Source organism: Cotesia glomerata, linkage group LG2 (genome assembly GCF_020080835.1).
Source record: "Cotesia glomerata isolate CgM1 linkage group LG2, MPM_Cglom_v2.3, whole genome shotgun sequence".
NCBI classification, from domain to species: domain Eukaryota; kingdom Metazoa; phylum Arthropoda; class Insecta; order Hymenoptera; family Braconidae; genus Cotesia; species Cotesia glomerata.
In genome coordinates, this window is record NC_058159.1 from 11586975 (window position 1) to 11599984 (window position 13010).

General features: G+C 31.4%; 2 protein-coding genes across 2 annotated transcripts in view; both read left to right on the plus strand.

Annotated features, from left to right (window-relative positions):
• Positions 1–13010, plus strand: part of LOC123258725 (Down syndrome cell adhesion molecule-like protein Dscam2) — a gene marked incomplete in the record, with an annotated part of 496366 nt that overhangs the window by 13743 nt on the left and 469613 nt on the right.
• LOC123258733 lies at positions 7456–8754 on the plus strand. Its single transcript, XM_044718920.1, has 2 exons — positions 7456–7832; positions 8135–8754. The coding sequence occupies exons 1-2, from the start codon at positions 7734–7736 to the stop codon at positions 8696–8698; spliced, it is 663 nt and encodes a 220-aa protein (XP_044574855.1). The 5' UTR covers positions 7456–7733; the 3' UTR covers positions 8699–8754.

Below are 13010 nucleotides of genomic sequence, written 5' to 3' on the forward strand. Positions count from 1 at the left end.
ACTTGATATCATACACGAAGATTCCCACCAAATTTGAAGTCTGTCGAAGTTACATTTTGGAAATTAAAATTTTAGATATTAACACCCACCCCCGCAATTCCTATCGGAAGTAAACTTTATTGAAATCTATTTTGATATGATCTCTACAGGAGAAATAAAAGACTTTTACCAAATTTAGAGTTTTTAGAGGCTATATTTTAGAAACATTTTTTATTGTCAACACCCCCTCCCGCGATCCTTATTGGAGGTGATTCGTTGTAAAATCCGTTCTTAGATTATTTTTATGTCATATATAGAATATTCCTACTAAATTTGAAGTCTATAGGAGCTTTAAGCTTGGAAATTAAAAATTTTAATTGTTAATACCCACCCCCGCAAACCCCTGTGAGGTAAGCTATCGTAAAATTTGTTTCTATACTATTTCTACATCTCTTACAAAAAATTCCTACCTAATTTGGAGTCTATGGGAGCTACAGTTTGAAAATGGGAGTTTTTTTATTGTTAACGCCCCCGCAATCCTCTTTGAGGTAGGATATCGTAAAATTCGTTCATAAATTATTTTTACATCACGGACAGAAATTTCCTACAAAATTTGGAATTTGTAAGAGTCATAGCTTGAAAATTGAAAATTTTCATTGTAAATACCCAGCCCCGCAACCCCCTGTGAGGTGGGATATCGTAAAATGCGTTCATAAATTATTTTTACATTACTTATAGAAAATTCCTACCAAGTTTGGAGTCTTCAGGAGCTATAGCTTGAAAATTAAAAATTTTCATTGTTAATACCCACCCCCACAACCCTCTGTGAGGTGAAATATCGTAAAGTTCGTTCATAGATTATTTCTACATCTCTTACAGAAGATTCCAACCAAATTTGGAGTCGATAGGAGCTACCCAGTCAGCATCCAAGTCAGAAAGATTTCAGTATAAAGTCTTTTAAAAAACTTCTTATAGAAGTCCTAATGTGACGTCTTAAGGAGCTCTTTTTTACGAGGTCAGAACTAAGAGCTCTTAATGAACTCATAAGTTTGGAGTCAATTTTCTGACATCTAACTGAGTCCCTTTTTTGGACTTCTTTTTGAGTTGCGTATAATGAGCTTATAGACATTATAAACAAAAACACAAATTTCTTTTTAATATAAAGCTGTCAAAATCTTATTCATTTTTCATTTATTACTTTCCTGATTGAGAAATTAAATTGAAAATGATTAAAAATAATTCAAATTAAATAATTTAAAACAATTTGAATAGATTAATATATAGATATACACTTGGCATAGGTTAACTCATTTCTCTTAATCCAGGTTAATTAAATTTTTCAAAAATTTTAAATTATATTATGAAGTAATAGGCAATAATGTTAAAATCTGGTTCGTAATCAAACTAATTTAGATAAAATAATAAAATTGGATTCTAATCTGAAAAAATTATGTGAACTTTCTACATTTAAGGAGTACTTTGCAAGTATCAATTTTAAACATTTTATTCGAATTTAACGATATCTTATAACTATATACTTATTAATTTTTGTTGAATTTCTAATATTCATTAATTTATCTATTAGATTTTATATTGTGAAAAGTAAACAAAATTTATATAGACTATTTAAAAAAATATTACAGGTAGACTTTTGAATATTTTTTAGTATATAAATATTCGTAAAAGTTACTTTTTCTCTATCGATACACAGTATCAAATAGAATAAATAATATAGACAATGATCGCAACATTTCATCACTATATAAACTTAGCTTATAAGAATAATGATATGTGTAACGACATATCGTTTGAACAGCGTAGGGGGTTAGGTATCGATCTAGCACGCGCGCGACTCGGGTTTGAATCTTAGTTACGGCAATTGCGATTTTCACTTTCTCTCTTTAAACCGACAATATTAGGTCTAACTAAAATAATAAACATTCGAAATCAGCATCGGTGCTTCATGAAACTCTGAATTATTTTTCATAATTTACTTTTATTATTATTATTGTTATTATTATTATTATTATTATTAATATTATTTTTGTTGTGTTCTTATTATTGTTATCATTATAATAGCGTATAGAGATAAAAAATCATTCATTTGTGCGAGTTCAGAAAAAAGAGCTCTTTAAGAGCTCGTTTTGATGAGTTCTTAAAGTCTACAATAAGCGGCGCATTCGACCTCTTCAGAAGGTCTTAAAGACGTCTTTTAGACGTAGACTCTGACGTCCAAATCAGAAATCTGAGCTCATTCGGAATAACTTAATACGTTATTTTGCTATCTGGGATATAGTTTAAAAACGGGAATTTTTCATTGTTAACACCCCCGCAAACCCCTTTGGGAGAGGAATTTTTTAAAATCCGTTATTAGCTGACCTCTACATGGTAAAGGTAATATTCCTACCAAATTTCAAGTCTCTAGGTCTTATAGTTCCAGAGATATCGCGATGAGTCAATCTATCTATAGAATAGCTCCTATATATATATATATAGATAATTTTATAAGGTTACATCAGGTCATATCAGGAAACATAAAAAATTAAATATGTACATATCAGGTCATATCAGGCCGGAATAAAATTGCACTAATGATGTTTTTGAGCTCTTCGAACTCAAAAATACAAATTATGTGTTATTTTGAGCTCTCCAAGCTCAAAGAGATAGCTTTTCTATGCTTTTGAGCTCTTCGAGCTCAAAAGTTTGATAGAAGTTTCATAGAACAATATTTTTTGAATTTTCAAACCGCAATAACTTTTGAATGAATCAACTGATTTTCATTCGGTTGGCAGCATTTGACGCAGTTATTTTATGGCTCACACAACACGCAGAAAATACAGTAGCTAAATCTATTTATAAGGAAGACATAAAAATAACTATGAAGTTATACCTGCTTCGAAGTTAAGAGGTGTGATGTCCGCAGGCTCGTGCTGAAGTGGCACCAAATAAGAACAGGTATATAACTACAATAAATAACTATTAACTTCCCACTACGTTTTTAGAATCGGATTCTTATTCAATTTACTGTGTGTTGAAAGTTGTATAAAAATATTGTTATTTTATTACTGACTGGAAGTACTAGGTATTTAATCACTACATAAATTTAATGCACAACGAAACCGAAGAGAACCAAGGACTGGTAACTAGAGGTAGGGTTTTTAGGTACTGACGCGAATTTTGGAAGAAGAAATTTGTGAAGCTTCTAATTTCCCCTCTTTTGGTATTTTTCCCACCTAAGGTGCACTAATACGGATTCGGAATATGGATGATTTAATCGGAGGAAAGAATGAAATAGAAAAAAAGTAGAAGACAAAATTTTAGCATAAATTATGCTTGAGTCATAGCCTACCAAGATGAAAAGGGCTATAGTTCAAATCGTAAAGATTTTTAGTCCTCACTTAGTTACGTAGGAGTTGAAATAATGAAAAGATTATTCGAGAAGGAATTTGCGAACTTGATTGTGAAACGGGTGTCTTGTTTCCCTTGTGAGCGAGCTATAGTATGTGCTGATAAAATTTAATAATTTCAAGTAAATAAATTGTTATAAGTGAATATAATTAATTAATACGGTGAAATAAATTATGAATTTCTTTTATGATAAACAAATTGGGTAAAAAAAGTACCGTAGAATTAAATAAAATTTCGCAACTATAAAAAAACCGTTCTGCTTACAGTAAACGTAGTCGGTAGTCTGGCGCTCCGTTTACAACGGATTTGAACAGAACTTGGCGCCAGATTCTACCGAATCTGTGGATTTAATTCAAACATACACATGGAAGGTTGTATGATAATTTATTTTATAAAATTTTTTGTATTCATAAAATATTTGTACATTTTTAATTTAAAATTTAAACTCTTCCCGCGCAATATTAAAAATTCATAAATAAATTAAGTTTTTCAGGCAAAGCTATAATCATAGGAAAGGTCGTTCGTTCTTTGATTTTAAAGCTCAAATTCTAATAAAAAAATTAAAGTTTTCTCATAGTAGCTAGTAGAATTAAAAAATTTAAAGTTACTAATCCGCGTAAACGCCTCCGGTTTAAATCGATAAACTAAATTATCGATGAAAATTATACATTTCGTATATTTACAAAGAAATTTTTAATATTTGTTAATAAAAATTTAAATATTAATTTGAAACGGAATGTTATGTTTCCCTTGGTCGCCCATATTATCTCTTAAGGGCGCCACTGGATTTTTGGACTCAGTATCCAGAAACTGGACCAGAACATGGAGTGAAAGGTCAGGGTCGTGAGAGATTGCTGAAAGGAACCAAAATTTAAACACAGAAATTCGTTTAACAAAATTATTTATTTATCCAATCCCTTTTACAATTGAAATAATGGCAAAAATAACAATATATTAAATTTCATAGATTAAAATTCACACTCACGCCCCACTCTCATATAGTATATTTCACGCTGTCCAGCTAGACCCTCACGTGGCTGTATTACCCGATGCCTACTGGACTCTCACGTTACTCTATCTACTTCGCGCCGTCCCCTGGACCCTAACGCTACTCTAGCTTAGTTCACGTGGTCTCACGGACTCTCACGCCACTGAGCTGGACCCTGACGTGACTACACACGCTGACCACACAGTGCACGTTGTCCTCCAAACTTCACGCTACTCTAAGAGAACTACCCTGAAGCCAGAGGAGTATACCATGAAACCAAGATAGTCTCTTTACTCACACACAACCACACTATATTCCTTAAATTCCAATAATAATAATGCTTGATTCCAATTTATAAATAATTTTCCAAAATATTATTTTCATAATTAATATTTCGAGATTTGCTATTTATCATTTTCCTAATTACAAGTTATAAATTCTTATTTCCTAAATTACTGCCGTATCTTCAATTACTACAACAATAATTATCCAAATTACAATTCCAAATTATCAAGGATTAAATCCATTTATTATGTCCGAGAATTACTAAATAAATTTTAATCTTTATTTTAGTAAAAATTAGATAAATTCCGATAATTGAGTAAACTTAAAATTTTCCTAAATTATTTTTATTTATTCCAAATCATTTTATTAAATTCTAAGTCATTTTATTTAATCCATTCATCAGCGGTAATTTTTCCTAAATTTTATTTTCATCGCAAACGTGAAATTATGACAAAAGATTATTCTATTAAATTTTGTTCTATGTCTTTTGGAACTTAAAATTTTATTTTGCTGAGTTTATTTTATTTTAACCGAACTAAGACTTTTGTTTCGACCTTGAGTGTCCTCTAAGCATTTAACCCGAATTAAATTCCTGGTATTATTAACCCAGACAGGCCTATGTGTAAAATAGATAACCTGACGTAACCGAATTATTTTTCCTGCACAAATTAATTAATAACCCGAAATAAGTCCTAGTATTATTAATTAATTGTTTTATAATTTTTCTAATTTATAGTAAATTTAATTTTAATTCTTACAACTAGCGATTGTGACCGAACGCGAAATGGCGGTGACCTTCAGCCGACATGTTGCCTGGCTGACGCCGCAGACCCGAGGAATAAAATCAGACATGATATTTGTACCTGGAGTTTCCTTAATAATACCCTGTGCACTCCCTCGAAGAGTTGCAGCTCCTTTTTGTCTGTGGTGGTGCAAATTTCTCCTCGGTAGGTTACTCTGCTTGGCAGCGAAACTTTGGTCACCGTCACTCGTCCTCCGGATATTTTATAAAGCCTGTAACCGCAAATCGGCATTAGAAATTATCACAATTTAGAATTAATTTACGCAAGCTGACATTGGGCCTAGCAAGCAATAAATTAATTGACTTTTATCGCTTCGTTCCACTTTAAAACGAGCAAAATAGAAATAATTACCTGTGCTATGCTGTTTGATAAATTTACGTGGTGTCCAGTGAGACTGTTCGGTCACAATGAATCTTCGGGATTTTGTCGTTGTAGTTCTTTCTTCACTCTGCCTTCCCCACTTTCTCTCTCTCAGCGCGGGCGCTTCCCCCTCGGGGACTTACTTATTACTTATAGCTAGAGGCGCGAGTATTTCGGAGCACAGCGCCCTGGGATCCGTTGATAAACTAACTGGCGCGGGCCAGGAACCTTGTATTGATAATATAGAGACCGTAACACTCCGTTACAAATTTAATAAAAATAACAATCATTTTAGTAATAATAATGATAATGATAAATATTATTATTGCTATTATTTTTAATATCAATTTATTATTACCGATATTATTACTTTTAGTATTATAATTACTATTATTGTTATCGTTGTTATGATTACCAATATTATTCATTGTTATGATGATATGTTTTTAGTAAATGACACAAAAAATGTATCAAACGCATAGTTATGTTACGTATCATCAAAAGATTATGATTATTTGAAATCCGCTCAATTGAATAACAGTGTCACCTATAGGCAACGACCAAGAGATGATAGAATGTACACGCTCTTCAATGAAAATTCTCAAACCCTGAAGAGCTGGTTTATCCGAAGAAAGTAAAACTCTAACAATGTTCAGTCTATTGTGTATCTAGTTTGGTTGATAAATAAAATTTAATTAAAAAAAAAATGTTCAAAAACATACACATGGAAAGTTGTTTAATAGTTTCTACTAGAAATTTTCTATGCATAAAAAATTTGTAAATTTTTAATTTAAAGTTTGTACTTCTCCCGCGCAAAATTAAAAAGTTATACATGAATTAACTATTGCAGGCAAATCTATTATCATATAAAAGGTTGTTTGTTTGTTAAATTTGGAGCTTAAACTTTTAATAGACAATTGAAGTTTTGTTATTCTCATACAGTGAAAGCTGTTAAAAGTTACGGTAGTTCTGTCTTAATTTCTCGTTTAACGCTAACAAGAGCGAGAAAGACAACCTGGGTAACTTTTAACAGCTTTTACTGTAGTAGCTAGTAGCATTAAAAACTTAATACAGTAAAAGCTGTTAAAAGTTACCCAGCTTGTCTTTCTCGCTCTTCTAAGCGTTCAATGCGAAATTGAGACAGAACTACGGTAACTTTTAACAGCTTTCACTGTATGACTAAGCTGCGTATACTTTTTGGTTTATATTGAAAATCTAATTATCAACTAAAAGCTTTCATTTGTATAAAAAGATGATAAATTTTCTACATTTTTTGTAACTAAAGTAATAGAGTAGATAATTCAAATTTAATACATTCCCGCTGAAAGTTTAGTGTACACATATAATGGGCTAATTCTAGGCGAATCATCTTAGTTCATTAACATGTGTGTTAGTCTCTTCAAGATTGGATTTACTTTTCTATTTTACGGCACCAACTTAAATCGCGCGTTAGCTGCATTTTTTTTTCATAGTAAACTATCCGCTTGGATCTACAGTTTATGTAAAAATAATCCCAGCGCACCCTGGCGTATGGAGGGTAGAGGTAAGGAGAGTCATCTCATATGGGAGAAAAGTTTAAAAAGTGTCCAGTTGTATGCGCTAAATAACAGTTCAAAAATCCTCCACAATCGCGCTGGTGGATGAACAGGGTATGGTATGAATGTAGCAATTGTAGATGAATTGAAGTATGCCGAGTTAAAAAATTTAATGTCATTATCGACTAAAGTAGTTAATTATTGAGAATTTCAACAACTTAAGTTGTACAAAATATTGTGGTAAATATAACCTTACAGAATTATTATAACCAAACGTGCGTTTAGAGTGATTTTATATCGTAAACTGTAAATAGTACGGTTATTGATATATAAACATTTAATTTTATGAAAAAGTGAGTGAACAACAGAACAGTTATGGGTAAAATTTGTGTTGTGAAAAGTTGTCCAAGTGGACGTAAATCCCAAAACAAAAAAAATAGTTCACCTCAGCCTCTTTCGTATTTCCAACCAACAGTATGTAAATCAATTTTTTATAAAAAATGTATGAAAATTAAATTAGCCGACATTGGAAAATTTTTATGATTTTTTTTTTCGAAAAAAATGATTTCAAAATAATTGAAAAAAAAAAATTTAAGTGCAATTTTTTAAAAATAGTTTTTTTACTTATAATTGTTATTAATTCAAAATAATCAAAAATTTTCAAATGTCTGCTAATTTTAGTGTCGTGAAAAACTTACATTATAAACCTTTGCTCAATTCTATAATTTTTTTGGTAAACGAAAGCATATTCATTTTTTATTTATCTACTTTCGCAGACACCGGCAAGATTACAAAATTGGAAAATTTCGCTGAGTATTGAATTAAAAGCTACTGATTACATCTGTCATCTCCATTTTAAAGAGGAACAAATAAAAATGTACGAGAAACTGTACATTAAAGGAGAGCTCATAATTATGCCTTTAGGAAAAAAAATACTGAAAGAAGAAGCTTTACCAACGATGCAGCATCAGTTTATTCCGGTATTTGAACATGAGTTTCTAACAAGTACTGTAGATGAACTCAAAATGCTAAGCTTACATTCGAATAACTATGAAGACGAAGAGCTATTTCTAGTGCAAGAAAATAACATCGAGCCCCAGACAATATTAGTAGATGATGTTCCTAATAATTTAATAGATGATGGTGTTCAAACGGAGCAAGACTTGATAGAACCACCTTTCAGTCAACACGCCTGTAAGGATTCGAAGAATCTACAAGAAATCGAAGCTCCAAAATTGCCACCGTTTTGGTTGTATATACCCGAGCCCAATGGATTTGTATTTATGCGAATGGATGCGAATGGAAAGTTTCGTAATATGAACATAAGTCAAAAATATTGAGTAGTTATTGACAATATACTCATGTTTGTCGTAAAATATTATATTTTTCTACTGCAATTTAAAATGATTTAACAATTTTTGGACAGTTTTTAATTAGACTCAAGATCAAATAATTTTATATACCTCCCGATATTTTTGTTTCATCAAGGGTGGTTTGTACATATAAATTTGTACATATATTTGTACATAATATTAAATAATTTCTTTGATTTCGGAAAAATAAGAATTGTATATTAAATTAAATAACTTCTGTCATTCAAATTATAACATAATACAGATCTACATAAAATTTTTTAATTTTTTATTAATAAAATGATAATAAAATTCTCTTTCTTTACTTACATAAATTAAATAGCTGAATCTAACAATTTCTAAAAATTAAAACTAAAATGAATCGAAAAAATGCCAAATTATTATCATAAAAATTAATACTTGCGATATTTTTAAAAATTTTTAATATTTAATTTATTATTGATAATGTTTGTATGATATTATGTCTTTTATTGCTGTTAATTTATATTGTTCATTACGAGTTCAGTCCATGTTACATGACTGCTTTTGTAGTAATATTCAAATATACTATTTTATAGAAATAAATAATTTTTTTTTAGCGAATAATATTGTTTTAATACGTTCATTGATTAAAGGTATCTATGTTTTATTCTAAAAATTTTTTAGATGCAGAAATTGATTGCTTACAGGGGAAAATTTTTATATTTTCGTTTTGCTCCTGATGAACTTTTGTACTCTAATTTTAAACACATTCGTTTGTTTATTTTATTATTTTCATGTACTTATTTATTTTCTACAACATAGTTATTTCTTCTTATTGATATATTAATTTATTTTTTTATATTCACAAATAAGCGTTAAATCGTTAAATGATACGTAAAAAATAATCATATATTGTTTCCCACTTTATGCAGATTCTTAAAAGCGCGCCATAACTTAGCGGAAGTTTCTCTTTCCTTGTTTATTTTTCAAGCCTACTCTAACAATATTTGGCGCTTCTTTTAAGAGTTACCTTGATGCAAATGTGGCGCCATCCTAATTTAATACATTTTGACGGACACTTTTTCATATACACAGATAATTCTCCTTACCTCTACCCTCCATACCCTGGCGGATGCAGATAAAAGCCGTAAATTATCTTTTTCAACTGTAGTTTCCCATCTAGTAGAGGAATACCATGTATTCTCGGATTATTCAATCTGTGGCATGTCACTTTTTACATCGAAAAAAAGTCAAGATCGAAATTTGTGAGCGCGCTATAGTATGTGCTGATAAAATTTAATAATTTCAAGTAAATAAAATAATATAAGTGGATATAATTAATTAATACAGTAAAATAAATTATGAATTACTGTTATAATAAACAAATTAGGGGAAAAAAGTACCGTAGAATTAAATAAAATTTTGTAACCTCCAAATACCGTTCTGCTTACAGTAAATATAGTCGGTAGTCTGGCGCTCCGTTTACAACGGATTTGAACGGAACTTTGCGCCAGATTCTACTGAATCTGTGGATGATCATTCAAAAATAACAGAACTTATAAAATATTTAGTGAAAGAGAAATTCTACATAAAATATCATCAATTTCACTCTGAGATCTTCACAGCATCAATGGTTAATTATACCAAGTTAGTTGAGCATTTGAAAGCTATGAATGTCAAGTTTCACACTTATTGACTAAAAAATGAAAAGAAGAAAACCTTTGTTATCAAAGAATTGCACGAAGTAACCAAACCAGGACAAATTCAATGTGAACTACAGGAAATTGGTTTTGACAATACACAGGTTAGTCTAATGAAAGGCACAAAAAATCTCATATTTATGATGGCAGTTACGGCTGACACTCAACTTAAACATGTCAAACAAAAAGTACAGCTACTGTGTAGTACCAAAGTCACCTGGGAAAATTACGAAACGAAAAGAAGAGCCTCACAATGTCATCGGTGTCAAAAGTGGGGACACGCAATTGTCAACTGCTTCGCAGAACCAGCATGCCTCAAGTGTGGTGAGGCACATTTAACTAAAGACTGCCAAAAACCCAGAACAACACCAGCTAAATATGTTAATTACGGTGGTGACCACCCGGCAGATGCTACCATTTGCGACATATCGCAAAAGGCTACAACTAATAGCGAATAAATTAACTAACGTGAGACAACCGTCAAAACAGCCAAATATAAGAGAATACGTCACTCCAAACCTAACAGATCAGCAGCACTCCCCACCACTCTGAGTCAGGCCTGCAGAATCCTACACCAATGCTGGGTTCAACAGCAGTATACAGCAAAATAAATTAAACACTAGATTAAATCAAGAAAGACTGAACACTAATATTAATAATAATTATCACGTAAGTAATGAAATATCTGAGTTTTTAGAGCTTACTAATGTAATTAAAAGCATTAACCAAATTTTTAATATTAAAAAAATGTTACAATTAGCAAAGGAACTCCACGTAAATTTACAAAATTGTACAACTTAAGGGGCACAACTAGTGTAACGGCCTAAAAAAAAGGTGATTTTTGGGAATTTTTATTAAAGAAAATACTTTATCAATTATTTCAAAATTTTAAGAATATATTTATACATGTTTTAAGAATTTATAGTGAAATTTTTGAAGAAAAAAATTAAATATTTTTTAAGTTATCGTCGATCTCCAATGGCGCGAAAAAAAAAAGGTCCTTCACTGCTGCAGTGATTCCGGCCTTCTCCGTGGATGAAATCTAAAAAAAAAAAAATTCTCGTTAAACTAGATAAAATTGTCTGTACAATGACCTACGATAAAAAAAAAAATCAAAAATTGACAATATGGCGGCGTTTTAAAAAAAATAGACGAATTTTACCCAAAATTTTGGTCGTTTTTGGCCTGCCAAAATTCGATTTTTGATCAGATCAAAAAATCGATAGGTCATTGTACGGAGAACTATATATAGAACATGTAAAAAAAATTCGATAGTGATCGGATCATTTGTTTTTGAGTAATCACTGCAGCAAATTCGGAAAATGCTGTTTCGAGAAAAACGCGTTTAAAGATAAAATGATCGTTTTCACTGTTATAAGTGGTTTAAAATCATACTTACAGCTAATCTGCTATTCCAGGGCCATATAATTCACCTTCCTCTTCTTCGAAAAGGGCTTGTTCAGCTGAAGAAGCTTTTCTTCGAGAGGATCGACCTTCTTTGGAAGAAGCCCTTTGGCGATGATCAGCGATTCGTATTCTCGTGTTGTCCTTAAGAGCCGCAAAATCTCTTGCTGCAGGTCCAACTATCACTCCCATTAGATTGAACATCTTCAAAATTGACGAATAACCGTCATTAAATATTGCAGTTGCGAAATTATTTGACAATTCAATAGTTTTGAAGCCATTATGAAGATGCTTGGGTGAAAAGTGCCAAAGTAAACCGTTGTAGCTTTCATTGTTGTTTTAAGTATTGTTACCTTTACATCTATCAAGCAATTCATGTCGAGATAAGTCTTCATAAATAGGTTTTATAGCTTTTTGTACTTCTGGATCCAGTGGGAGGTAATCGTGTTTAAATGTACTAGTGATTCCTTCAGCTTCCGCGCGGCGATAAGCGCACCAACTTTCAGCGCCTTCTGGACAATTTTTATGATTTGGGTTTTTGTCAGTTGAACAGAAATGATAAAATGTTGCCCAGATTGCTTTTATACATTTCATCTACATTATCTTGATTCCTCATAATTGCCAGACCATAATATTTTTGGAGTTTATTTATTAAATTTACAGTTAACTTTTGTGATGTTTTACTTTTTCCTCCTAAATTCTTATTAGTTTTCTTTACATTTCGGCAACGTGTTCCCATTCTTTTTTTCACATGTAGATAGCATTCCAATTTAGCAACAGGAATATCATAAGGATTCAAATCTATAAGTCCTTTGTGGGTAGCACTATCACCATCACCAATATAGCGGGTATATTTTACACCATATTTACTAATGGAACGACCAAACATGTCTTTTACACTATCCACTTCCATTTTTGAGGCAGATCCTTTATGATTGACATCACATTCTTCTTCGTGTAATGATAGCCATTCCTCATAAGCTTCAGGTTCGCTATCTTTTTTTCTTCCAAAAAACACAACTCTGACAATATGTAGATTTTACGCATGAATCAAGAATTTTCTTGCTGTATTTTCCTGCCAGCGTAACTACTCCAAAACGGGAAGTATGGCCACGTTTTTTCCAGGTACCGTCGCCGCTAACAGTCAAATTTGTCTCCGAATTTTCTTCCTTTAATGTAAGCTCTTTTTCTTCATTTATAGCTTGCTGCATACT

Excerpts from the sequence above, each read along its gene's own strand:
- LOC123258733 (XM_044718920.1), top strand. The coding sequence starts at position 7,734 with ATGGGTAAAATTTGTGTTGTGAAAAGTTGTCCAAGTGGACGTAAATCC. Across the intron at positions 7,833-8,134 it reads TTTCGTATTTCCAACCAACA|ACACCGGCAAGATTACAAAA; the intron begins GTATGTAAATCA and ends CTACTTTCGCAG.